The 24408-nt window shown below is 39.6% G+C and overlaps 2 protein-coding genes across 5 annotated transcripts; both read right to left on the bottom strand.

Moving 5' to 3' along the window:
* Window positions 1–475: 475 nt before the first annotated feature.
* Window positions 476–6882, bottom strand: LOC143518463 (uncharacterized). 3 transcript variants are annotated; one of them, XM_077010940.1, is made up of 9 exons: window positions 6642–6882; window positions 6455–6507; window positions 5909–6229; window positions 5686–5699; window positions 4876–4903; window positions 4523–4551; window positions 3294–3354; window positions 2174–3037; window positions 476–1925 (listed from the first exon to the last, which is right to left on the bottom strand). In XM_077010940.1, the coding sequence occupies exons 2-9, from the start codon at window positions 6471–6473 to the stop codon at window positions 751–753; spliced, it is 2511 nt and encodes an 836-aa protein (XP_076867055.1). In that variant the 5' UTR covers window positions 6474–6507; window positions 6642–6882; the 3' UTR covers window positions 476–750. The 3 variants fall into 3 exon arrangements, with proteins under 3 accessions (XP_076867055.1, XP_076867056.1, XP_076867057.1); XM_077010941.1 differs by lacking the exons at window positions 4523–4551; window positions 4876–4903; XM_077010942.1 differs by lacking the exons at window positions 4523–4551; window positions 4876–4903; window positions 5686–5699; ... (1 more) ...; window positions 6455–6507; window positions 6642–6882 and adding an exon at window positions 3558–4506.
* Window positions 6883–11790: 4908 nt separating this feature from the next.
* Window positions 11791–21593, bottom strand: LOC143518459 (uncharacterized). Of its 2 annotated transcripts, XM_077010924.1 has the most exons (11): window positions 21416–21593; window positions 21165–21217; window positions 20421–20741; window positions 19373–19386; window positions 18999–19016; window positions 17691–17727; window positions 17214–17239; window positions 16267–16327; window positions 14645–15997; window positions 13986–14060; window positions 11791–13864 (listed from the first exon to the last, which is right to left on the bottom strand). In XM_077010924.1, the coding sequence occupies exons 2-11, from the start codon at window positions 21181–21183 to the stop codon at window positions 12618–12620; spliced, it is 3171 nt and encodes a 1056-aa protein (XP_076867039.1). In that variant the 5' UTR covers window positions 21184–21217; window positions 21416–21593; the 3' UTR covers window positions 11791–12617. The 2 variants fall into 2 exon arrangements, with proteins under 2 accessions (XP_076867039.1, XP_076867040.1); XM_077010925.1 differs by lacking the exon at window positions 13986–14060.
* Window positions 21594–24408: the final 2815 nt, after the last annotated feature.

Here is a 24408-nt window from a genome sequence, read left to right as displayed (position 1 = left end):
GATATAAACCCACTGACAAATATATGGATAGAATATGGCATCCTGAATGAAAGAGTCTCCCCCTGCAGGTGGAATAATTTATTGCACCTTTGCATAAAGTTGCACAAATGTCTGCACATTCATGACAATGTCGCATATTTACCTATTATGTAATCCACATTGAATTAAAAACTAATTTTACTCACGATTAATACAAATATGCCTACTCTACACTGAATTTTGGCAATGTCTTTAAAAAAAATCTGATTTTAAAGTAACTAAGAATTGTTTGGGCCTGTAGACCAAGGCAGACAAAAATGTAATTAGTGAACATAATAACTACAGTGAATTCACTGTTACAGAGAATTCAATGTTAGGCAAATCACTGCACAATTACAGTGGCTTACTGTATATTCACAGTAAAACTAGTTGCAGTGACACTGGAACAGAAGGAAACATTCACAGAATCAGACATCTGGTAAAACACATTAAGAGCTGTTGCTATCAGACAACCTTTATTACTTTACATTATTATCACTCACTGATCAGACAGCCTTTATGACTATATGTTATTATCACTCACTGATCAGACAGCCTTTATGACTATATGTTATTATCACTCACTGATCAGACAGCCTTTATGACTATATGTTATTATCACTCACTGATCAGACAGCCTTTATGACTATATGTTATTATCACTCACTGATTAGACAGCCTTTAGGACTACACATTGTTCAGACAGACATAATTTATGACTGTATGTTTTTATCACTTACTTATCAGACAATCTTCTAAACACTTCTCTAGTGTCCTCTCAATGAACTTCTGTCCTTTTGATACTGACTCTCTAATTCCATCTCTGAGATGTTGTCTCAGTGTCTCTAACTCTCTCTCCTTTTCTTCCGCCCTGCAATTAAATTCTTGCTGCATCTGTGTCATAAAGGTCCATATTTTTGGCTTGAGTTCAGACAGGATGATCTTCAGGAAGAGCCCCTCTGCCTCCATCCTAGTGTCCCTGATCTCCTCCATCTCCTGCCTGTGTCTCTCCTCCATCTCTCTCTCCATCTCTCTCTCCAGATCTTTCTTGATACCGTCATCTCGTTCTGCTCTCACCATTCTATCAAGTTCAGTTATTCGATCCTCATGTTTATTGATTTGCGCATGAAAACCATCAGATAATTGTGTAAATTTTATCAGACCGTCCTCTGCACTCCTTTTCAGGATCTCTCTTGTTTCTTGTTCTTCTCTCTCTCTCATCTTTTCTCTTCCTTTCATAATTATTTTATCGATCTCTTGAATCAGAGATTCTGTCTCCATGTAGATCTCACTGCTGTAGAATCTCTCTCTGTTTCCTTCCACCATCTTCTCTATCTTCTCCAGCAGTTCTGAGATGTGAGGCCCATCCCCACTCTCCTTAATGTTGAGACAGTGAAACCTGTTCCCACATTTCTCCACAAGTGTCTGGACCTCTTGGCTTCCTGACTGAATGAACTGTTCAGGGTTTTGCTCTTCTTCACTAACAGTGAAGAGGATCATGGTGTTCCTCCAACATCTCTCTCCAAACATCTCCTCCATTCTCTCCAGCATCCCTCTCTCCTCTCCTGCAGGCTGCTTCACTGGTATGACTAGGAGGAAGGCGTGGGGTCCTGGGGCAGACAGACGGACACAGAGTCCCACGTCCTGTCTCACCTCCTCCAGAGAGAGTTCAGGGCAGAACCAGTCAGGAGTGTCCACCACAGTCACCTTCCTCCCAGCCACCTCCCCCTGTCTGCTCTCACTCTGCTGGGGGAGTGTAGATGTAGCAGCCTGGCTCCTCTCCTCTCTGCCCAGGATGGTGTTTCCTGCTGCACTCTTCCCAGACCCAGTCCTCCCCAGCAGCACCAGCCTGAGTTCTGGTACAGGAACCAGCACTGGAGAGTCTGGACTGGAGGATTCTCCACTCACTGGAAATGAATAAGAATAAATAACAGAATAGTTTACTGCAATCTGGAAAATAGGCTGTTAATAAATCCTTAAGGTACTATATGAAACGAACTATTGTTACTTTGTCAGCCGGGGACATAGCTCCTAGTATAGAGTAACTCTACACTTGGTTGTACATCATCATGTACTTACCATTTAGTAGTACTGGACATTTAAAAAAAAAACATTTCTTCCACTTATTTTTTTTTTTCATAATGAAATCACTCACTCTTTGCGGTCTCCCTGTTGTTGTTGTGTCCTCTCCTGACTGGGACTTGTGGTTCTGGGTCTGTCCTGTCTTGTAGCTGTCTGCTTCTCTCCTCTAGAAGTCTGTCTCTCTCCACTAGAAGTCTGTCTTTCTCCTCTAGAAGTCTGTCTTTCTCCTCAACCTGCTTGTCTTTCTCTTCAAGCTGTTTGTTCTTTTCTTCCAGTTCAGTTTTCTGTTGTTCCAGTAGGATCATCATCTCCTGGAGTTGACTGGTCTTGTCCTGTAGTTCCTTTCCCAGTGTCTCCAGTTGCTTTTTCTCTCTCTGTGTGATAAGAGTTTGAATGTGGTGCTGGAACTCAGGCAGGATGGATTTAATGAGGTGTGCATCTGCCTCTACTGAACTCTTCTCTCTGCTCTCCATCTCCACTCTGAGGTTCTTCACCCTCAGTCTCCTCTCCTCATGGAGGCTCTTCAGTTCCTGCTCTGCTGTCTCCCTCTGTTGACGTTCTCTCTGCAGCAGTCTCTCTAGGTCTTTCCTTCTCTCCTCATTGTGTTCCTCTTTTAACTTTTGTTGGTATTCATTTTCATTTTTTTGAAGATCAGTTACTATCCTCTTAAGATTCTCAGCCTGTTCTGTCTTCCTCACTGAATCTATAGCATCAGTTATTTTTTCTCTAAGTTCTTTTCCTTCCCTTTTTCTCATCTCTATTCTTTCTTTCATGATTCTTTCCTGTAGGAGTCTGATCTCCTGGTGGATCTGTCTGCTGCAGATCTCTGTATTCTCCAGCTGATCTTCACTCTCAGTGTTCCTCAAGGCTTTATGTTCATCCATTACAGACATTAGGTTCTTCAGTGGAGACCAAGAAAAGCTTTGAAGTTTTACCTCTGAAAATGTTTTTGGATTGGATTAATTTTTAGTTTCAGTCAACATGACTGTACTGAAGGGATCAGGAGAACTTTGCTTTCAAATGTTAAATCTTAAGTATTTTTGCATATTAAATAAAAAGATTTAAACCTCATGTCACAATAGCCTTATAAACCTATGACTGAAACGTTAAAGCATCTCTAAGAATTATAAGGTTTATTCATAACCCATACGCATAAAACCACATGGCACAAAAGTTCTTATTTTCCTCCTCACCAGTCAGCAGAGCAGATTCATCCATTTTTATTCTCTCCTCTTCTGTCCATCTTCTGTCTCTCTGTGGAAGTGAATTAAACACAGTGAAGGGTCCATGATGTCATACTGTCCATGATGTCATACATGTGATTCCTCTACTACGCTATCTTCACTGGCTTCCAGTAGCGGCACGCATCAGATATAAAACCTTGATGCTTGCCTACAAAGCCAAAAATGGACTGGCCCCTCCCTACATGATGACCATGGTCAAAGCCCGATTCGTACCATGAGCACTCTGAATCTCAAGCATGGTTCGACTCAAAACTCAATGCTTAAAGCCTCATGGAAGACAAATTTCCAGACTATTCTCTGTCCTGGCTCCAAGATGGTGGAACGATCTTCTCTTTGCTGCTCGGACTGCAGAGTCTCTTGCCGTCTTCAAACGTAGACTGAAGACTCACCAGTTGTTGAGTTCTTCAATGACCACTAACACTGCAGATAGCATTTGTTGTTGTTGTTCTTAAGTTGCTATTGTTAATCAAAATACTAGGTGGTGACATTGATTCCTGTAGTTTAGTAGTAGTCTGGTTCAAGTGTATCTTGAATTCTGGCCTATCTGTGTAATTATCTGGGATGAATTTTGTGAACAGATGCACTTTCTAAGTCACACAGTTGAGGAACAGTCAAAGTACATACGGATCAGATTTACAATGAGTGGTATTAAACCTGTAATAAATCACACAGCTCTGTGGTAATGTGGGTGTATTAAACCTGTAATAAATCACACAGCTCTGTGGTAATGTGGGTGTATTAAACCTGTAATAAATCACACAGCTCTGTTGTAATGTGGGTGTAATAAACCTGTAATAAATCACACAGCTCTGTGCTAATGTGGGTGTAATAAACCTGTAATAAATCACACAGCTCTGTGGTAATGTGGGTGTATTAAACCTGTAATAAATCACACAGCTCTGTGGTAATGTGGGTGTATTAAACCTGTAATAAATCACACAGCTCTGTAGTAATGTGGGTGTATTAAACCTGTAATAAATCACACAGCTCTGTGGTAATGTGGGTGTATTAAACAGGTGTAAATAAACAGATTAAATCATCCTCCGGTGTGTTACTCTGGTTTGTACTGTGTGTGTGAGACTGTAGTTTCTGAGTGTAGGTCCATGACACTGGTGTGTGAGTTGAGCTGTTTCCCTGATAAACTGAACCTCTAACAGAATAAAGAATAGTGTGCTTACCTGTGAAATTAAGACATCATCATCAGAAGCTGCTCAGGAAAAAAGTATAAAGTTTACAAATAGGTGGTATGGCTCTTTGTAATAATCATAAAATCATCTCCTTCATGGACTAGTCTGTGTTCAGTCTGCATTCAGTGTGCATTCAGTCTGTGTTTTGTCCATGTTTAGTTTGTCTTAGTCTGTGTTCAGTCTGTGCTTCATGCATGTCTGTTGATTGCGTCTTGTTTTATAGAATAAAAGGTTTATTCATACAGAGCACATCACAGTCCTGTAGTCACCCCAGTCCTGCAGTCACCCACAGTCCTGTAATCACCCCCAGTCCCGCAGTCACCCCCAGTCCTGCGTTTACTCACCACTCCGTCTTCTCTCTGCTGTCTCAGACTGGCAAAGGGAATAAGACAGTGTGAGGTTGTCATCCATGTCTGAAGTGCTACATGCTGTGGTGTGTAGGTTAGCAATGTGTCACAATTAGCTATCAACTAATTAGCTAACTGCCTAAACTTTATATAATATTATAACTGGCATCAGTAGGGCAAGATCTGTGCAGCAGAACTCAGTGATACAGACATCTATTCCCTCCCCCTCCATCCATCTGTCCTCTGGTACACAGTCTTACAGCTCTTAGAAGCCAGGATGCTTCCTGAGATCAGTGACAACAACCCCCTCTATCTGCACAATGCTGCATTACACTGTTAACCAGCTGGTTGTTGTAACGTATATTTTTTCTAATAATATTTGAATGGCTGCAGGCAGTGATGGTGTGGGAGGAGGAGCAGTAGGTCTATGAGTTGTGTAGTAGTACTGTTAAATATGGAGAAGGAGAAAGTAGAAACAAGAGAGAAGGTGCTGATCTAGACTACTGATATTTTCAGTAGTGGTTGTATTAACACAAATCTGAGCTGTGAGAAGTGAGTGTAACTGGAGGAGTTGAGAGGGTCCCAGAGACAGAGTGTGGAACTGGTGCTGATGACATCATCACATTACTCATCTCATTGTGACATCACTCCCAGACTATTGTGTGTTCTGGTTGCCATGGTAAACTACACTGTCTCTACAATTCAAAAGTGCACAGGTGCATTGTGGGAATGAAGCTGTCAGATTATCAGTAAGATAAGATTCTTTACGAAAAACATTACAGGGAAGAATATTTGTTATTTGCTTACCAAAATGCCACAACCTGTGTAAAACAAGAGAGGGGAACACAAAGTTACATAAAACAAATGTGGTGTTAAAAACAATTTTTTCAACTTCTGTGGACTTCCTAATCATCATCGAGGGACACTTCCCAGTATTTGTTATGTCTGTGTTTTTATTTTTTATGTTCATTCTGAGATGAGACTGATGGTGATGTTGAGATTATGTAGAGTGGAGCTCTGGAATACTCACCTACTCCTACTGTGAGCTCCTGTGTTGTGTCTCCACTGGTCACCTGACATAGGTAATGTCCTGTATCTGAGTCTCTTAAGTCTTTCAACTGTAAGTAGATATTCCCTCTTATCAGCTCCTCCATGAACAGACTCACTCTGCCCTCGTAGTCCCTCCCCTCTGTCACCTGTCTGTTCTTATAGAGACAAACACAGTCTGTCCCCTTAAACCACCTGATCTCCATGGCAACAGCACTGGTTTCAGGAGACAGGTGACAGGAGAGAGTGACAGTAGAGCCAGACTGAAGCTCTCTGTCATGTGGGCCAATGAGTTTAAATTTATCTGTAAGAAAACACACACACACACACACACACACACACACACACACACACACACACACACACACACACACACACACACACACACACACACACACACACACAAGTGAATTAGTTTCCTCAAGTATCAAGTAAAAAATGCTCTCTGATGTTACTGTATACAATCCAGTGTAGGGTAATGTATGCTGGGTGATGAACTGGACTCACAAACTCTGGAAGTGTTACTTACTTCTGTTTGCAGTTGCCATCTTAATCTCCCTCTACAGTTTAAACTCAACAAATCTGAGAGAGAGAGAGAGAGAGAGAGAGAGAGAGAGAGAGAGAGAGAGAGAGAGAGAGAGATAATCATCAGGTGACTGTGAAACTGAATTCTTTAATACATATATTTTCTCTAATATGTCATGATCACCTCTTACCTTCACTGTTCTTCACACACATCTGCTGCTTTAGGTGAAGTAGCTCATGTCGGATCTTTGTCTTAGAGATGATGAATTACAATTACAAACTTTCACAAATTTATCTCCAATTTGCTGCGCCGAAAGAAATACAACATCGCTTTCGTTTTCAGGTTTATTTCAGTGTCCTCGCTTCGACCTCTGCCCCTCCCCCTCCTCAGAGCGACAGAGCTCTCATGTTTTTTATTTATTTACGTGCTACAAAATTGATGTGTGGGCATAAACAACAGACAAACAGTAATTTAGCAATTAACACATTTAGAAGTACCCTGGTCATTGCATTTTTTAAATTAAGATCGTACTTAAATATTTGAATGAAGTTTCTATTTTTATAGTTTCAATCTTTTGCATTTATCATCTACATGAACATATTTCTCATAGTTTTTGGTGTCATATAGTACAGAAACATACCTCTGTGCATTACTGCGTATTAACACTGTTGCAAAGAAAATAGGAAATTAAAATTGTTTATATTTGGAACTTTTAACCACAAGGGGGCACCAACACAACACAAAACCAACAAAAGCATTAGTTCATAAATTTACCTAATTTCGGCGAAAAGGATTTGAATTGTATTGAAAAGTTTCTAATAACTATAAAGAAACTGTGGCACAAAATCTGAGCTACTTAACAAACATGGTATTAGTTATCATCAATATGCAGATGACACACAACTTTACATTTCTCTAGAACCTAAAGCCCTAAAATCAATTTGCTCACTGTTTGACTGCATAGGTGATATACAGACATGGATGTCTGACAATTTTCTGCAATTAACCCTCCTATTCTGTGCATTCTTCAAAACAGCAGTTATGTTTAAGGTCACTTTAACCCTGGTGCATGTTTAATTGTTCAAAAGATGTCTGAAACCAAAAAAATCCTAACAAACAGTGTGAATATTTAATTACTAACTACATTACAAATTATTCTATCAATATTTAGTGCAATGGTGTTCCTTACTTGTAACAGGTAATGGTTCAATTAGGATCGTTTTTCATAAAAATGTGAAAATTCCCATGTTCAAACTATGATACCAAACACACACAACACTCTCATACACTTATACACACACACTCACACACATACACACACACAAAAACACACACACACACACACACACACACACACACACACACACACACACACACACACATACACACACACACACACACACACACACACACTCTCATACACACACACACACAAACACACTCTCATACACACGCACACACATACACAGACACACATACACACACATACACAGACACACATACACACACACACACACACACACACACACACAAACACACACACATACACACAAACACACACACACTCTCATACACACATACACACACACACACACACACATACACACACACACACATATACATACACATACACACAAACACATACACAAACACACAAACACACACTCTCATACACACACACACACAAACACAAACACACACTCAAACACACACACAAACACACACACACACAGTCAAACACACACTCAAACACACACACAAACACACACACAAACACACACAAACACACACACACACAAACACACACACAAACACACACAAACACACACACACACAATTGTACACACACACACACACACACACACACACACACACATACACACACAAATTAAAAAAATAAAAATAAAATTTTTTTAAAAAGGGTAAAAAATTTTAAAAAGGGTCAAATTTTCCCCAACAGTATCTATGTGATATAAACAAGCAGGGGGTGGTTGCAAATATCTGACATGAATTATTTTCATATAATATGTTGATTACACTAATTAACCCTAGTAGAAGAAGTTTCATACTGAAAAAAATGATTTTAAATAGTTTTCCTACATCTTCAAACTTTGAAAAGGGTCAAATTGACCCACAACACGATAGGAGAAGACAGAGGTTCTTGTTCTTGGTAGTGATTCACAAAGGAATGATGTCCAGACTTATTTAAATCAAATGAATCTGAATGCCAAACTATGTGTTAAGAACCTGGGTCTCACCTTTGATGAGCTCAGCTTTAAATCACATGACTACATGCAAGACAGCTTACTTTCACCTTCGAAACATCGCTAAGGTCCGAGATATGCTCTCTCCTGCTGACAGTGAAAAACTTGTTCATGTATTTATCATATCAAGGCTAGATTATTGTAATGATGTTCTATCTGCTCTTCCAAAGAGCTCTATTTCTCACCTACAGCGAGTTCAGAATGCTGCTGCAAGGGTTCTGACCCGCAGGAGAAAGAGAGATCATATTACACCTGCACTCCACTCACTGCACTGGTTACCTGTCAGCTTTAGAATAGATTTTAAGGTTCTAGTCATGGTTTTTAAATGTCTTCATGGTCTTGCTTCTCTTTACCTCAGTGAAATGATGATTAGATATGTTCCAGTCAGGTCTCTCAGGTCTTCAAACAGTAATCTACTGGTGATTACTAAAAGCCGATTAAAGATTGGCGAGGGTGCTTTTAGCCACTATGGCCCAAAGCTCTGGAACTCTCTTCCTGAAGAGCTCAGAGGCATTTCATCCCTGCATAGCTTTAAGAAGAGTCTCAAAAGCTTCCTGTTTAGATCTGCTTTTAGTTAAGAAACTCTAACTCTGTTCTAATTATTTTAATAGTTTTCCAGATTATTATTATCTTATTTACTTTACTTTTTTATTTAGTTACATTTTATGTTATTTTAATATTTATTTTATTACATTATTATTATCATTTTATAATTTGTCATTATTTTATGATGTCTGTTTCCTTTTTATCTTTAATTTCTTTTAACATTTTCTTTTTGTCTTATCTTTGCTTCCTTTAAATGTTTCTTTTTATTTATTCTGTAAAGCACTTTGAGTTGCATGTATGTATGAAAGGTGCTATACAAATAAAGATTATTATTATTATTACTTGAGATTTTTATTGAGATCTTGTAGTACAGTCAGAAACATGGAATACAACATACATGCTTTCATTTTATTGCATGTTTCAATAATGAATATAGCATTTTTTGTGAAAACCCCTCTAACCACAAGACAAGAGGACAAGAGACAGGTTACTATGGGAATGAGTAGATTCAAGGATTCAAGGATTCAAGGATTCAAGGATTCTTTATTGTCATTCGCATCTCATGTGGTGCATGAGGTGGAACGAAATTCACAATCTCAAGGTCCCAGTTTTTAAAGCAAACCCAGCATTATTAAATAAAGAACCAATGTAAACAAGAGGGCATTTAAATATCACTATAAATATAAGCTATAAATGTCTGTACAAAAAGAAAAGAAAATATAATAAAGTAAAGTGTGAACAGTGCAGACAGCAGCAGCAATTTGGACATATATGGATGCAGAGGAGAAATGGGACAAATATATTTTTACCCACAATTATAAAAAATATATAAATTGATTACAAATGAGTTGTGCATTCGACACCATGAAACGCATATCACACTAGACAATATTATCAAATAATACAAGACCTAAAGATCTTACAGGCAGAGAACATGCAAGATAATGAGCAGCAAAAGTCAGTCTCACTTAACAAAAAGAAAAAAAAAAGGAAAGGAAAAAGGAAAAAAGGAATCATCGACTGAGAAAGTCGTAGAAACACAAAACGGCTTCAATGAGGAACGTCGTAACATAATGGGACACGGGTGGTCCAGTGAGTGAAGCATACACAATACCCCAGATATCACAGATATCACTGAAACATCTGCACATCACAGCATGGATTAATTAGTACTTGAATAGTGTAGAATGACACTTGTGAGGTCCATTGACCATTGTTTCCTAATGCTGTATAGAGCAGAGGTGTCCAAGGCCAGTTCTGATGATCTACTACTCTGCACATGTACAGTTTAGTTCAGACCCTCTAATCTAGCATACCTGCCTCTGATTGTCTGAGGGCTCTTAAGGGATCAGGTGTGTTGGGTTTAATTCTGCAGTGTGCTAGGGTTAGGGTTGGAAAAGCACTTGGGTATCCTTAGTGTAGAGCAGAGGTCACTAACAGGCGGACCGCGGTCTGGATCCGGACCCGAACGCAGTCCTGTCCGGACCCAATCTCATTCCTGATTAACTCTGCAAATTTCTATTTCCGTGGTCCGCAACCAACGGACCTCGGTCTGGATACGGACCCAAATGCCATCTCATCCGGACCCAGAATAAATTGTTAAAAATATTTTTTAATTTTGACGGGAGAATTCATTTTAAACTGCAGCATTTATTTCAGGGCTATTGAAAAAACACTCCGTCAGGAGTGTTACTTTGCCTCCCCCGGACCACAGGTCAGAGCTATCTGCCAAATTTGGCCCGCAGAAAAATATAGTTGATTAGCCCTGGTGTAGAGTATCCACCTCCAGCAGCTGAGGTGTCTCTAATGTGACGATGAAGATCAGAGGTTCAGTTCCAGTGGAGATCAGAGGTTCAGTTCCAGTGACGGTTAGAGGTTCAGTTCCAGTGACGGTTAGAGGTTCAGTTCCAGTGGAGATCAGAGGTTCAGTTCCAGTGACAGTTAGAGGTTCAGTTCCAGTGGAGATCAGAGGTTCAGTTCCAGTGACGGTTAGAGGTTCAGTTCCAGTGATGGTTAGAGGTTCAGTTCCAGTGGAGATCAGAGGTTCAGTTCCAGAGGTTTCAGTGAGGAAGACTTACATTGTGTCTTTCTATGCAGTGAATTGCCTTGAGCTTGTGCCTGGAGAGACAGCAGTTTGAGTCTCACTATCTCTCCATCCAGTTTCCTATTGGTTCACCACAGCTGGTACATATGGCTCCTCTGCTTTCAACATCTTTAATGTATATGTGGAGCTTCATCAGAACTGTTCTACTGACTTCAATACATATTAACTGTTTCAAATATAAAAAAAGAAAGAAAGAAGGCACTCTCCTCTCTGGTCTCTCTGTCTGATCACCTTTATCCTCCTGAGTCACACTTTGTAATTTGATGAAACTGAACCAGCTCAGATATCTACCCGAATTTCTACATGGTCCATTTAATTTAGCAAGAACTAGTTGTCCTCCCAGAACCTCCATTTATAACTTGCTGCTTCAGATGTAATCCTGCACTATAACCTCTGCTAGGAATGACTGGCAATCGTCTAAATCGTCTAAAATATTACATTGGTGACAACTTAAAAACAGGAGAAAAAGAAAGTCCTTATGAATATGAACAGGTAGACAAAAAATTAATACTCAGCATATATATGTAATGTCTGTTGATTTAATATGATTTCAAAAAATTACTAATATGAAAAAAATACAAATAAAAAATGTGTTCTTTCTGAATTTATGAAAGTTTGTGGGCATACATCTCACAGAAATAATAAAAAGTGTATCCAGTCTTACACTGGCCAGGTGTCACACTGGCCATATCATTACCCAGAGATGAAGAAGACACCAAACCCAGCACAGATCACAGTGGCTCTGTCCTCTACACTAATGATACTGTTCACAGATCAGTGATTCTCTCCTCTACACTGATGATACTGTTCACAGATCAGTGATTCTGTCCTCTACACTAATGATACTGTTCAGAGATCAGTGGCTCTGTCCTTTACACTAATGATACTTTTCACAGATCAGTGATTCTGTCCTCTACACTGATGCTACTGTTTATGTTCATAGATATGCTAATGTGCTGATACTGGAATCTCTGCTGCTTAGCAGATCAACGGCCTGGTTGGGTTCTCAGAACTGAATCATGCCCTCTGCTGCAGAGAACTCACAGAGTTAGACAAAGAACTGTAAACTTACAGTGACTCGCTGTATAATCACAGCAAAACCGATATAGTGACACTAATTCACTGCTAGTGGCACTAAAGACTGTCAATGTTCAGAAGCTGTTATGGCTGTTAAGTTAGTGAGTATCACTCACTGATTGATTCATACATGAATTGATTATAATGGGATCACAAATCTTCCTCCAAGAGTCTGTTAAGCTGATAAATACTCCTCAAGTGTCCTCCTGATCAACTCTCCTCCTGTTGATACTGTGGCTCTAATTCCCTCTCTGAGTCCTTGTCTTAGTGCCTCTAACTCTCTCTCCTTCTCCTCTATCCTACAGTTGAATTCTTTCTGTTTCTGTGTCATAACACTCCTAAGTTTTTGCTGGAGTTCAGGCATGATGATCTTCATGAGGTTCCTCTCTGCCTCCACCCTGGCCTCTCCTTCATACGTCTCCCTGATCTCCTCCATCTCCTGTCTGTGTCTATCCTCCATCTCTCTCTTCTCTTTCTCACTCTCCTCTCTCAGTCTGTCTAGTTCCAATTGAGCCTCTTTCCTCTTCTGAATCTCTCTCTCCAGCTTTCTCTCCAGATCTTTCTTGATAATGTCATCTCGTTCTGCTCTCACCATTCTGTCAAGTTCAGTTATTCGATCCTCGTGTTTATTGATTTGTGCATGACAATCAGCAGATAATTGTGTAAATTTCATTAAAACATCCTCTATACTCCTTTCCAGTTTCTGTCTTGTTTCTTCTTCCTCTCTCTCTTTCATCTTTAGTCTTTCTCTCATAATTATTTTCTCCATTTCTTTGATCTGAGATTCTGTTTCCAGGTAGATCTCACTGCTGTAGAATCTCTCTCTGTTTCCTTCCACCATCTTCTCTATCTTCTCTAGCAGTTCTGAGATGTGAGGCCCATCCCCACTCTCCTTAATGTTGAGACAGTGAAACCTGTTCTCACATTTCTCCACAAGTGTCTGGACCTCTTGGCTTCCCGACTGAATGAACTGTTCAGGATTTTGTTCTTCCTCAGTAACAGTGAAGAGGATCATGGTGTTCCTCCAACATCTCTCTCCAAACATCTCCTCCATTTTCTCCAGCATCCCTCTCTCCTCTCCTGCAGGCTGCTTCACTGGTATGACTAGGAGGAAGGCGTGGGGTCCTGGGGCAGACAGACGGACACAGAGTCCCACGTCCTGTCTCACCTCCTCCAGAGAGAGTTCAGGGCAGAACCAGTCAGGAGTGTCCACCACAGTCACCTTCCTCCCAGCCACCTCCCCCTGTCTGCTCTCACTCTGCTGGGGGAGTGTAGATGTAGCAGCCTGGCTCCTCTCCTCTCTGCCCAGGATGGTGTTTCCTGCTGCACTCTTCCCAGACCCAGTCCTCCCCAGCAGCACCAGCCTGAGTTCTGGTACAAGAACCAGCACTGGAGAGTCTGGACTGGAGGATTCTCCACCCACTGGAAATGAATAAGTATAAATAAATAAATAAATAAGCTAAATAAGCAGTTGCTACAATACTAAAGGTTTGTTTATTCATGAAACATAAAAAAGAACAAGAAGGCTCCATTATTAACTCACTGAATACATGTAAAATATTCATACTGTCTCTCTTCCTTAATGGCGGTGGTGCTGAGTGTGGAGTCTCTACAGTCACTATAATGGTATAAAATTTAAGTAATGAATTACAGAAAAGAAGTGAACATTTTCAGTGGTTAAATTGTACTCAACCCAAATAAGCGTCAGCATCAGTTAAAAGGTTGGACATACCAAGCAAAGCATAACAAACCAAGCGAGTCGTCTATTCAGGCGTGTCTAAGCTGTGTGTGTGTGTGCGTGCGTGTGTTAAAAGTTATTCCAGGTAGGTGGAGGTGGAGCTGACTGCCTGCGAGTGTCTCCACATTAACACGCTAACTGCAGTTTCTTTATCAGGAGCAGAAGAGTTCTCACTCTCAGGCTCTCGCCCCATCACGCCTCGTATTGCTTTGTGTTTTATTGGCTCTTATTTATATTTACTTACAGTGTTTTTTATATTATTATGGTTCAAAGGTCAACCACATGTTCTGACTTAACCCACGGCTGCCGATATATTGTCTATCTCCTGAGGACTAAATGTATAATGTAATGTAATGTAATATGTGCTTCTACATCACCAACTTTTTCTACATCGTTTACGTACCCTTTAGTAGTACTGCCCTTTTGATAACTTTTTAGTTATTTTTCAGGACCAGATAACTCACTGTGTGGAGGTGCCCACATGTTGATTTCTGGAGCTGTTTGCTGTCTGCTTCTCTCCTCTAGAAGTCTGTCTTTCTCCTCAACCTGGTTGTCTTTCTCTTCAAGCTGTTTGTTCTTTTCTGCCAGTTCAGTTTTCTGTTGTTCCAGTAGGATCATCATCTCCTGGAGTTGGCTGGTCTTGTCCTGTAGTTCCTTTCCCAGTGTCTCCAGTTGGTGTTTACTGGTTTCTCCCTCTCTGACCGTGTTCTCCAGTAGTGTCTCTCTCTCACTCAGCACTTTGATCATATTCTCCAGTTGTGAATGTTTCCCCTCCAGCTCTCTCTGATTCTCCTCTAAGGTCCTTCTTCGTTGTCTCAGCTCATCTTTAATCTCTCTGAGCTGTGTCTCCTTCTCTTCTATCATCTTGTCCTTCATCTGAAGTGTATTTGTATTTTCTTTCAGAAGTCTCTCTTTCTCCTGTAGTTCCTTTCCCAGTGTCTCCAGTTGGTTTTTACTGGTTTCCACCTCTTTCACTGTATTCTCCAGTAGTCTGTCTTTCTTCTTTAACACTTTGTTCTTTTTATTGATTGTTTTATTTTGGTGCTCTATTGTTTGTGCCTGCTTGATTAATGAAGTGTCTCTTTCTCTTAGTTGTTTGTCTTTCTCTTCTAAGGTCTTTTTAATGTCCTCTAGTTTCTGTTTACTGTCCTTCTCCATCTGGGAGTGTTTCTCCTCCAGGTGTGACAGGTTTAGTCTCAGTGTCTCTAACTCTCTGTCTTTTTCATCTATTCTACTATCAACATCTTTTTGTTTCTGTATGATAAGAGTTTGAATGTGGTGCTGGAACTCAGGCAGGATGGTCTTAATGAGGTGTGTGTCTGTCTCTACTGAACTCTTCTCTCTGCTCTCCATCTCCACTCTGAGGTTTTTCACCCTCAGCCTCCTCTCCTCATGGAGGCTCTTCAGTTCCTGCTCTGCTGTCTCCCTCTGTTGACATTCTCTCTGCAGCAGTCTCTCTAGGTCTTTCCTTCTCTCCTCATTGTGCTCCTCTTTTAACTTTTGTTGATATTCATTTTCATTTTCATGAAGATCAGTCACTCTCCTCTTAAGATTCTCAGCCTGTTCTGTCCTCCTCATTGAATCTATAGCATCAGTTATTTTTTCTCTAAGTTCTTTTTCTTCTCTTTTTCTCATCTCTATTCTTTCTTTCATGATTCTTTCCTGTAGGAGTCTGATCTCCTGGTGGATCTGTCTGCTGTAGATCTCTGTCTTCTCCAGCTGATCTTCACACTCAGTGTTCCTCAAGGCTTTATGTTCATCCATTACAGACATTAAGTTCTTCAGTGGAGACCAAGAAAAGCTTTGAAGTTTTAACTCTGAAAATGTTTTTGGATTGGATTAATATTTTTAATTTCAATCAACATGACTGTGCTGATGGCTGAAGGGATCAGTAGAACTTACTTTCAAATGTTAAGTCTTTTGCATATTAAATAAAAAGATTTAAACCTCATATCACAAAAGCCTTATAAACCTATCACTGAAACATTAAAGCACTTCTAAGAATTATAAGGTTTATATCATTATATTTATTCATAACCCATATGCATAAAATCACATTGTCCAAAGTTCTTATTTTCCTCCTCACCAGTCAGCAGAGCAGATTCATCCATTGTCATTTTCTCCTCTTCTGTCCATCTTCTGTCTCTCTGTGGAAGTGAATTAAACAGAGTGAAGGGTCCATGATGTCATACTGTGTGTTATATATGAAGGACCAGTGTGGATTATTGAGAGCTGATATTATTAAGAGTGGAGACCCTGCTGACTGCAGCTGCTGTAAACTGATACTGTGTTTGGTAGCACACAGTCAGAATACAGTCAACTGAGGAACACAGTCAAAGTACAGACTGATCAGATTTACAATGAGTGATTGTTAAACCTGTAATAAATCACACAGTTCTGTGGTAATGTGGGTGTATTAAACCTGTAATAAATCACACAGTTCTGTGGTAATGTGGGTGTATTAAACCTGTAATAAATCACAGTTCTGTGGTAATGTGGGTGTATTAAACCTGTAATTAATCACACAGCTCTGTGGTAATGTGAGTGTAATAAACCTGTAATATATCACACAGCTCTGTGGTAATGTGGGAGTATTAAACCTGTAATAAATCACACAGTATCATGGAACCATTGAATCACAATACGCACAGAACCGGTGGAACCATAGAGAGAAACACAATACAAATCTGTATGCTTTCTACAAATAGCTGACAGTACTTCAGGAAGAAAATTAAACATGCAGAGTGATTATATAAAGTTGGTTATATGGATGTAGGGAAATATGGAACAGGTATGCACAAATAAACGGGGGGTGGGCTATCTGGTTAGTTGGTGTTGGGGATTGGTGCTAGGTTGCATGACAAAATGAAGTGAACTTCCTTATGTATCCTCCTTTTCTGCATGTCATTTACACTAGAAAGATGTAGTAAATGTAAATGTAGTATTTATTTCAGTGTATTAAAATGATTGAATTGTATTAAATGCAATATTAAGGCAGCCCATTAATGAAGTGTGTAATATTCATGTGCTTACCTGATAAATGAAGACATCATCTGAAACTGACCAGGGAAAAGTGCACTTAATATTAGCATACATGCTGATGCGGATAGCTCAGTTTCAACAACATGGACATGTTGTCACGTGGTCCCACCTCCCCCTGTCAGTCATGTCTTTTGTTTTGTTCTCTGTGTGTTTGAGTGTCTTTTATTTTGAAATTCCTAGTTGTCGCTGTCTTCACACCCCTGCCTTGTTCTCCGCCCCTCGTTATTGCTTTCAGGTGTGTCTTGTTGGGTTCCTTGTTTAGTTAGTGTATTTAAGTCCTGTGTTTGGTCTCTAGTGTGGTGGGTTATTGTATTTATTGTAGTAGTAAGTACTGGTTTTTGTTCATGCCTTGTGTAATTTCTGCTCCTCCTGTCTTTATTGTTAGCCTTTTATGTCACCTTTGTTCTTTGATAATCACAGAACATTACATTCCTGCAGCCATCTCAGTACTGCTTCTCTCATACTCACGTCTTTGTCTTGTCTTCTCTAATAATACTTTACAGGTCTGTAAAAGTGAATAACACAGTGTGAGGTTTTCAAAGGTCTCGTATCAACTTTTGTGAGGTCTCGTATCAACTGTTGCCTTCAGCAGAACTATTGAAGTGTATAATAGTCTCATATGGCTTTATGCATACTTTTGAAGATCGCTTTGCGTGAGATTTGAACCCGGAGGAGGTGGCGAGTGTAAATTGTTGACGGGGGGGGGGGGGGGGGGGTGGTTAGCGTAAGTTGTTGAATTAAGTATTATATCGTGATCTATCGATCGCCGGTGGTTGGCGCCAGAGCAAACTAGTAACTCATTGAATCATAGGTGTGGATCAGAGGTAAATAAACTAGATTTTTTTTTTCCGGCGTGAGATATCGCAAGTGTGGAATGAGAGCGTGTGAAAACGGTCAAATGCGTGTGTCTCATGCTCAATGCGTGACAGTTGGCAACCCTGTTATAACATGGTTTATCTATTCTTATTTTAAGATTCATCTCTCGTTTGAATATGCATCTCACCTATGCCCTTGTCCACGTGATGCCACTCACAACAGGGTTCCCTGGTTTGTTTTATTCTTTTCACATAGCACCATGTTGTGTTGTGTTTGTACTATCTATGTCATGTTGCCACGCCCCCTCTTTGTTCCCCACCCATCAGCTGTCAAGTTAGCATGCTCTGTAACTTAGCTACAACCTCTATCTGATGCATCAGTCATATGTCTCTTATTGTAGGTAAATGTATTTCTGGAGGACTTTTCATTGTTTGTATTTGCACTACCTGTTTGGACTAATTTTGTCTTTGCTCTTGTTTTCATTAAACGCATTTTGTTTACATATACCCTGACTCTTGTTTGCATCCTGCCTCGCATTTTCACATTGGCTGTGGTCTGGACCATCTTAACACCAAAACTGTATTCTAGTGTTCCCATAACAGGGGTGTGGAGTGCGAGCAAGATACTGAGATGAAGAGCTGAGTTACGGATGGCTAGTTTCATTTGTAGCGAAAGTGATTTCGTGCTAACAGGCAAACACCAATACACCAACATCACGCGTCAAATAACGACTTACAAAAAACATCGACAACACACACACTTAAATACAAGCACGTAATTTTCCAAATCCATGTAACGGGACTCAAATAAATCAGTTACAGTGATCTAAGTGCTCTGACACAAGTAGCCAGGGCCATCCTACAAAACATGGTAGTAATAATGGTAGTCAGCACAGTGACATCGCTCCCATCAGACCAAGACAGTTAATTAATTGAGTTAATTGAGTTAGTTAATGCTCACCTTTAAGGCCCATGAAGCCTGAAAAGGAAACAGTGGTTAATGACTAAAGGTTTTGACAGCAGTGTAAATGTGTCCTGCTCTGTTGGCCTGTTTGTCTCACAAATCTAAAAGAGGACAAATCAAACATGTGCAAATATGTCTGCTTGACATAATACATGTGATTACATCCAGTGCATAATTGGTTTATCACATGACAATTGTAACAAACTACATGTTATACTACTGTCTGTTTTCTGGAGTAATTTGTGGAACAACGAGTGTATCAAAAATATGTAATTTTCATTATTAGAGCAACAGGAAAGTAGCCACCAATGCCCTCTATCCGCCCTTTATCCAGCTATCTGACTGTAATGATATATTGATTATTTGCTTACCCAAAGGCGCCTACCTGTGTAAAATAATAAAATGGAACACGTTAGATAAAACACCAACAAACACCATAAATACCATAATAAACCCTTTTACACTCTTTTTCTCTTCCTAATTTCCATACTGGGACAATACTCATGTGTGCTGTGGTAATTCAATTAGTTAATTCAGATAGTTTAACAATTAAACACCTACAGCAGATCCCCACGTATTTATATTCAAACAACTATAATACTTCATGCAGTGTTTGCACTCCTAATACTAATACTAGTACTGTGGTCCTTTGTTAACAACAGCATCATTTACAGCAACACACAGCTACACGACCACCGTGAGATGATAAACAGCTCTATGGGTTCAACAGTCCTATTAATGTGTTATCAGGATTCACTGCTCTGGTATCTTAGATTAGTGTAGATTAGTTTAGATTCTGGCCTGTCACAGACGCCCAGTGCATGAATTCTTTGTTAGGGCCTCATTAGGTACACAGTGACAACTGCTTTACAAGTCAAACATTTGATTATGGGAGCTCCGCCCCTTTCTCCATCATAAGTGAGCTGTTATAAACCAGTTTAAGTCCTGGCGTTCACACCTGCTCTCTGTTTAACTCCAGTATGGTGTGGAGAAGGAGGCCCACTGGATTCTTCTCTTCATGATGTCCAGCAGTGTGATGGAAGAGTGGAGTTGGGCCTCCACACCAAGTCATTTTAAACTACTGTGCAGCAACTGTGGAAAAGGAGCTGCAGTCCTGGTTTCTCTTTCTGTTGGAGGAGATCTGCTGCTATTGTGGATTGTGCTCTGCTCAGCTGTGCTGTGCTGTGCTGTGCTGTGCTGCTTTGTCTCACAGCGCTCACACAGTGTTTGGATTCTACTCTGTTTTGGGGAGTTTCCTTCCCTTCCATTCACATAATTCACCCCCTGTACACTGAATGTCATTTATTTGAACAGAATTATGAACATCTGGGTTTGGTTTGTCTGTCTTTTCATGTTCATTCTGAGATGAGACTGATGGTGATGTAGAGATTATGTAGAGTGGAGCTCTGGAATACTCACCTACGTCTAGTGTGAGCTCCTGTGTTGTGTCTCCACTGGTCACCTGACACAGGTAATGTCCTATGTCAGACTCTCTGCAGTCTCTCAGCTGTAAGGAGACGTTTCCTCTCTGCAGCTCCTCCGTGAACAGACTCACTCTGTCCTCATAGCCCTTCCCCTCTGTCACCTGTCCGTTCTTATAGAGACAAACACAGTCTGTCCCCTTAAACCACCTGATCTCCATGGCAACAGCACTGGTTTCAGGAGAGAGGTGACAGGAGAGAATGACTGTAGAGCCAGACTGAAGTTTTCCATCATGTGGGCAAATGAGTTTAAACTCAACTGTAGGAACACACACACACCAACACATACACACACACACATACACCAACACATACACACACACACACACACACACACACACACACACACACAAATAAGAATAAATTAGCTGTCTGGTTTTCTGCAATTTCTCTTAATTAAAACGATCAGTGGGTTCAACAGGATACACACACTCACACACACACACACACACACACACACACACACACATAAATGACTCCTGATTAAGATCGCTATGATTATTTGATTTCTCGCGATTAATTTCATATGTAGGATACAACACTCCCTCACACACATAAACACACAGAAATAGTTTCACATTGCATGATAAATAATAAACTAGTGTATTTGATACTGTAACCCCCTGTACATTAATGTAAGTTAAGTGATGTTCTGGACTGATGAACTCTAAAAGTGACTTACTGATACACACAGATGCCATCTTGATGTCCTTCTACATGTTAACTCATAAAATCCTGGGGGGGGGGGATACAAATGTGGTTAGTTCCTTAAAGAATTCTTCAATATACTTTATTTCTATGTAATATATTGTTTTTACATGTTTATAATTTGTTGATTATAAACAAATTATATTTATATATTATATTTATAAACATTATAAAAAACTGATTTGTTGGTGACTAACGCGCTTTAGTATGTCATGAACTCCTTACCTTCGCACACATCTGCTGATTTAGGTGCAGTAGATTGTCGACATTTCAAAGAAACTTAAATCACGTCTTTGTCTTAGAACAACGCGATGAATTACAGTAAAAAGTCACGTTACAAACAAATTTGTTTCTATGTTAGTTGCTGTTATGTTGTGCAAAAAGAAGCAATTACTTTCATTTTAACGTTTATTCCACTCGCTGTGTTTGTGCGTCAGTCTCAGCAGTGCTGAAGCTCCTCCCTTGGTCCCTCCCCCTCCCAGATTCTTTTTGTGTATTTTATGCACTTAATTTTGTATAATAATAATAATAATAATAAGTATTATTATTATTATTATTAACAAAGTAGTGCTTTCAACACAATTATGAAATAAAAGTATTTTATTATGTAACATTTTACTGTGTATATTTTAATAAGCTATAATGAGAAATGAATAAGAAATGAACCCTCACCACCTGAAATTTATACATTTTAAGTACCTAAAACATTTTGTCAGCCATTTTAGTAGTAATAGTGTTTTAGGTGTAGTAGAACTGAACTTGAAGTCTGTGAGGCAGCCATGCAAATTGGAATCTCGTGTTGTGTCATTGTTTTTGATCTTAAAATACGACAAGACCTTCACATTGTCTCAGCTACGTTAGTGAACAGACTATATATAAAGAACATTCCAGGTCATCTTCAAGATAACATAACAAACCACATTTCAAACCAGCACAAGAGCTTCCAGATCTTATCAAATCTAAGGGCACCTCACAACTTCTACCTGCTCCACATTCCAGACCATCTTCAGGACATATAACAATAAACACATAAAAGCATGAAGAAACACGCTGCACATACACAACACGACAGCACGTGCTATATTTCACGAGCGTGTGACCATGGCCGCTATACAAACTCAGAAAACATTTTACACAGGTCAGCTTAGCAATTTTCGTAAACACATGCAACTTAAAATATGCTGCAAATACAGTTAATAATTAACTGTAATAATACAGTTAAAGTGGACACTGAGCCCAATCTGTCTAAGATGATTTTAAGACATGCATTGAGTCTTAATGTCACATGATATGACATTGATAGGAGGTAGTAAGTTAAAAAGATTTTTAAAAATATGTCATTTAGCTATAAAGTAGCATGTTACAAAATAGTAACAAAATGGCGAAACAACAAGTTGTAGAATCTGTAGGCTTGTCAGGATGAATATTCAAATAGCCAGTAAGTAAAATAAGCAGTAAGGGTTCAGTCCCTGTTTGACATGTGTGGCATGTGGCAACAGGAAGTAACACCTAGCGGCATGTGCCACAAAATACGTCATCCGCAATCGGCACATGCCGATCAGCAGTGGCACGTATATGCCCCATATATGTGTATATAATATGTGTGTGTGTGTGTGTGTGTGTGTGTGTGTGAAATAGTTTCAAATGAACAATAAAACGTCATTCATTAAAATGTATAATGAATGAATTAATGAATTAATGAATTTATACACTTATTACTATTCCATATCATATGTCTGTCTTTGTTAAAGAGCATAACATTTCAGCATGAAAGAACGTATTTAATGTGTATGTAATGTGTAACAGCGCCCTGTGTCATAACTACATCTCTGCTGTTTGTGGCAAACCAAACTGTGTGAAAATCGGGTAAAGATTTGTAGAGTTGTGATTATTATAGTAATATTATACTCCTTTCTCAGTACAAATAAATGTACTTGGAGCGCAGGGGAGACCCATCCAATATGGCGGCCGCCTGTTACGCCAGCGCCAATAGGCGGTGTCAGTCCGTGAGGCGTCTATGGTCTCAACCCCACCCTCCTTATAATCCCTTATGATACTCCTAATTTAATTTTGGCATTAATCTAGTTCAGTGGAGACATTGGCGGTGGTAGGTGCCACTCCTGAGGGGCAGGAGCCGATGGTGGCTGCCACTCGCGATGTAGGCCGTTGTAGAATGTATTCAAGCCGTGCCATTCGCACGCAGTGGTTTGTATTACGCTGGTGGCATGGATAACTTGAACATACAGTGATAAATATTATCTGTAATAAATCTTTTTAGCTTACAATGCTCTCGTTAACTGTCTACCACTGTACCCTAAGCCTACCATAACGTACATTCGACGACGGCTGTCAGCTCGTTCACCCAACATAAATTAACAAACAAAAGTTATAAATCTTAGTTTACACAAATTCTACAAATGATTTTCAAGTGGCTGTTGACATTGGCGATGGTGGGTGCCACTTCTGAGAGGCCGGTTATGTTAGCGGTTGCCATTTCTAATCGGCATGTGCCACTGCTGATCGGCATGTGCCGATTGCGGATGACGTATTTTGTGGCACATGCTGCTATGTGTCACTTCCTGTTGCCACATGCCAAACAGGGACTGAACCCCCTCTCAAAATAAGAGTCTCTCAGAGTGAGTTGTTATTTTTGTTAGCATATCTCCATATTCATCACGAAAACCTGGATAGTGGTTAGATAGTATTGTTTTATCAAATAAAGCACGATCGATTGCATCTTAAATTGTCCGTTTTTGTTGTCTGTTTTTTGTTAACCTCATCTACTGCTCTGAGATCTGGACAAATTGCCAAACTGAAAACATTAAGTATACTTCTAAGATTATAGTCAGGCACTTGTTTCTCAGCGATCAGCAGCCATATGTGTACAGAAAATAATTTATTCAATATAAATTATTGAATAATATATATTAGAACATACTGTGGATGTGGTGTATTTTGGAGGAGAATGGCAATTGCTGACATCATGTGGACACAAGAGGTACTACAGAATTTGAGTTTTTCTGATCTACATTTATAAAATGATAATTGAAATTGATGTTTCACCAAGTCTATAAATAAATATCCAAGGTGAGCAAATATTTCACTAGAATACATGTCATTCGTTCATGCATGTCATTATCAATATTAGAATTCAACTGTACATTATGGATTATGTTTATACATAATAACTACATACCAATAATTCATAAGGAACTTGT

This window comes from Brachyhypopomus gauderio, chromosome 7, assembly GCF_052324685.1.
Source record: "Brachyhypopomus gauderio isolate BG-103 chromosome 7, BGAUD_0.2, whole genome shotgun sequence".
In the NCBI taxonomy this organism is placed as follows: domain Eukaryota; kingdom Metazoa; phylum Chordata; class Actinopteri; order Gymnotiformes; family Hypopomidae; genus Brachyhypopomus; species Brachyhypopomus gauderio.
The sequence above is the reverse complement of the archived record's forward strand: the minus strand, read 5'-3'. Positions and strand labels throughout refer to the sequence as shown.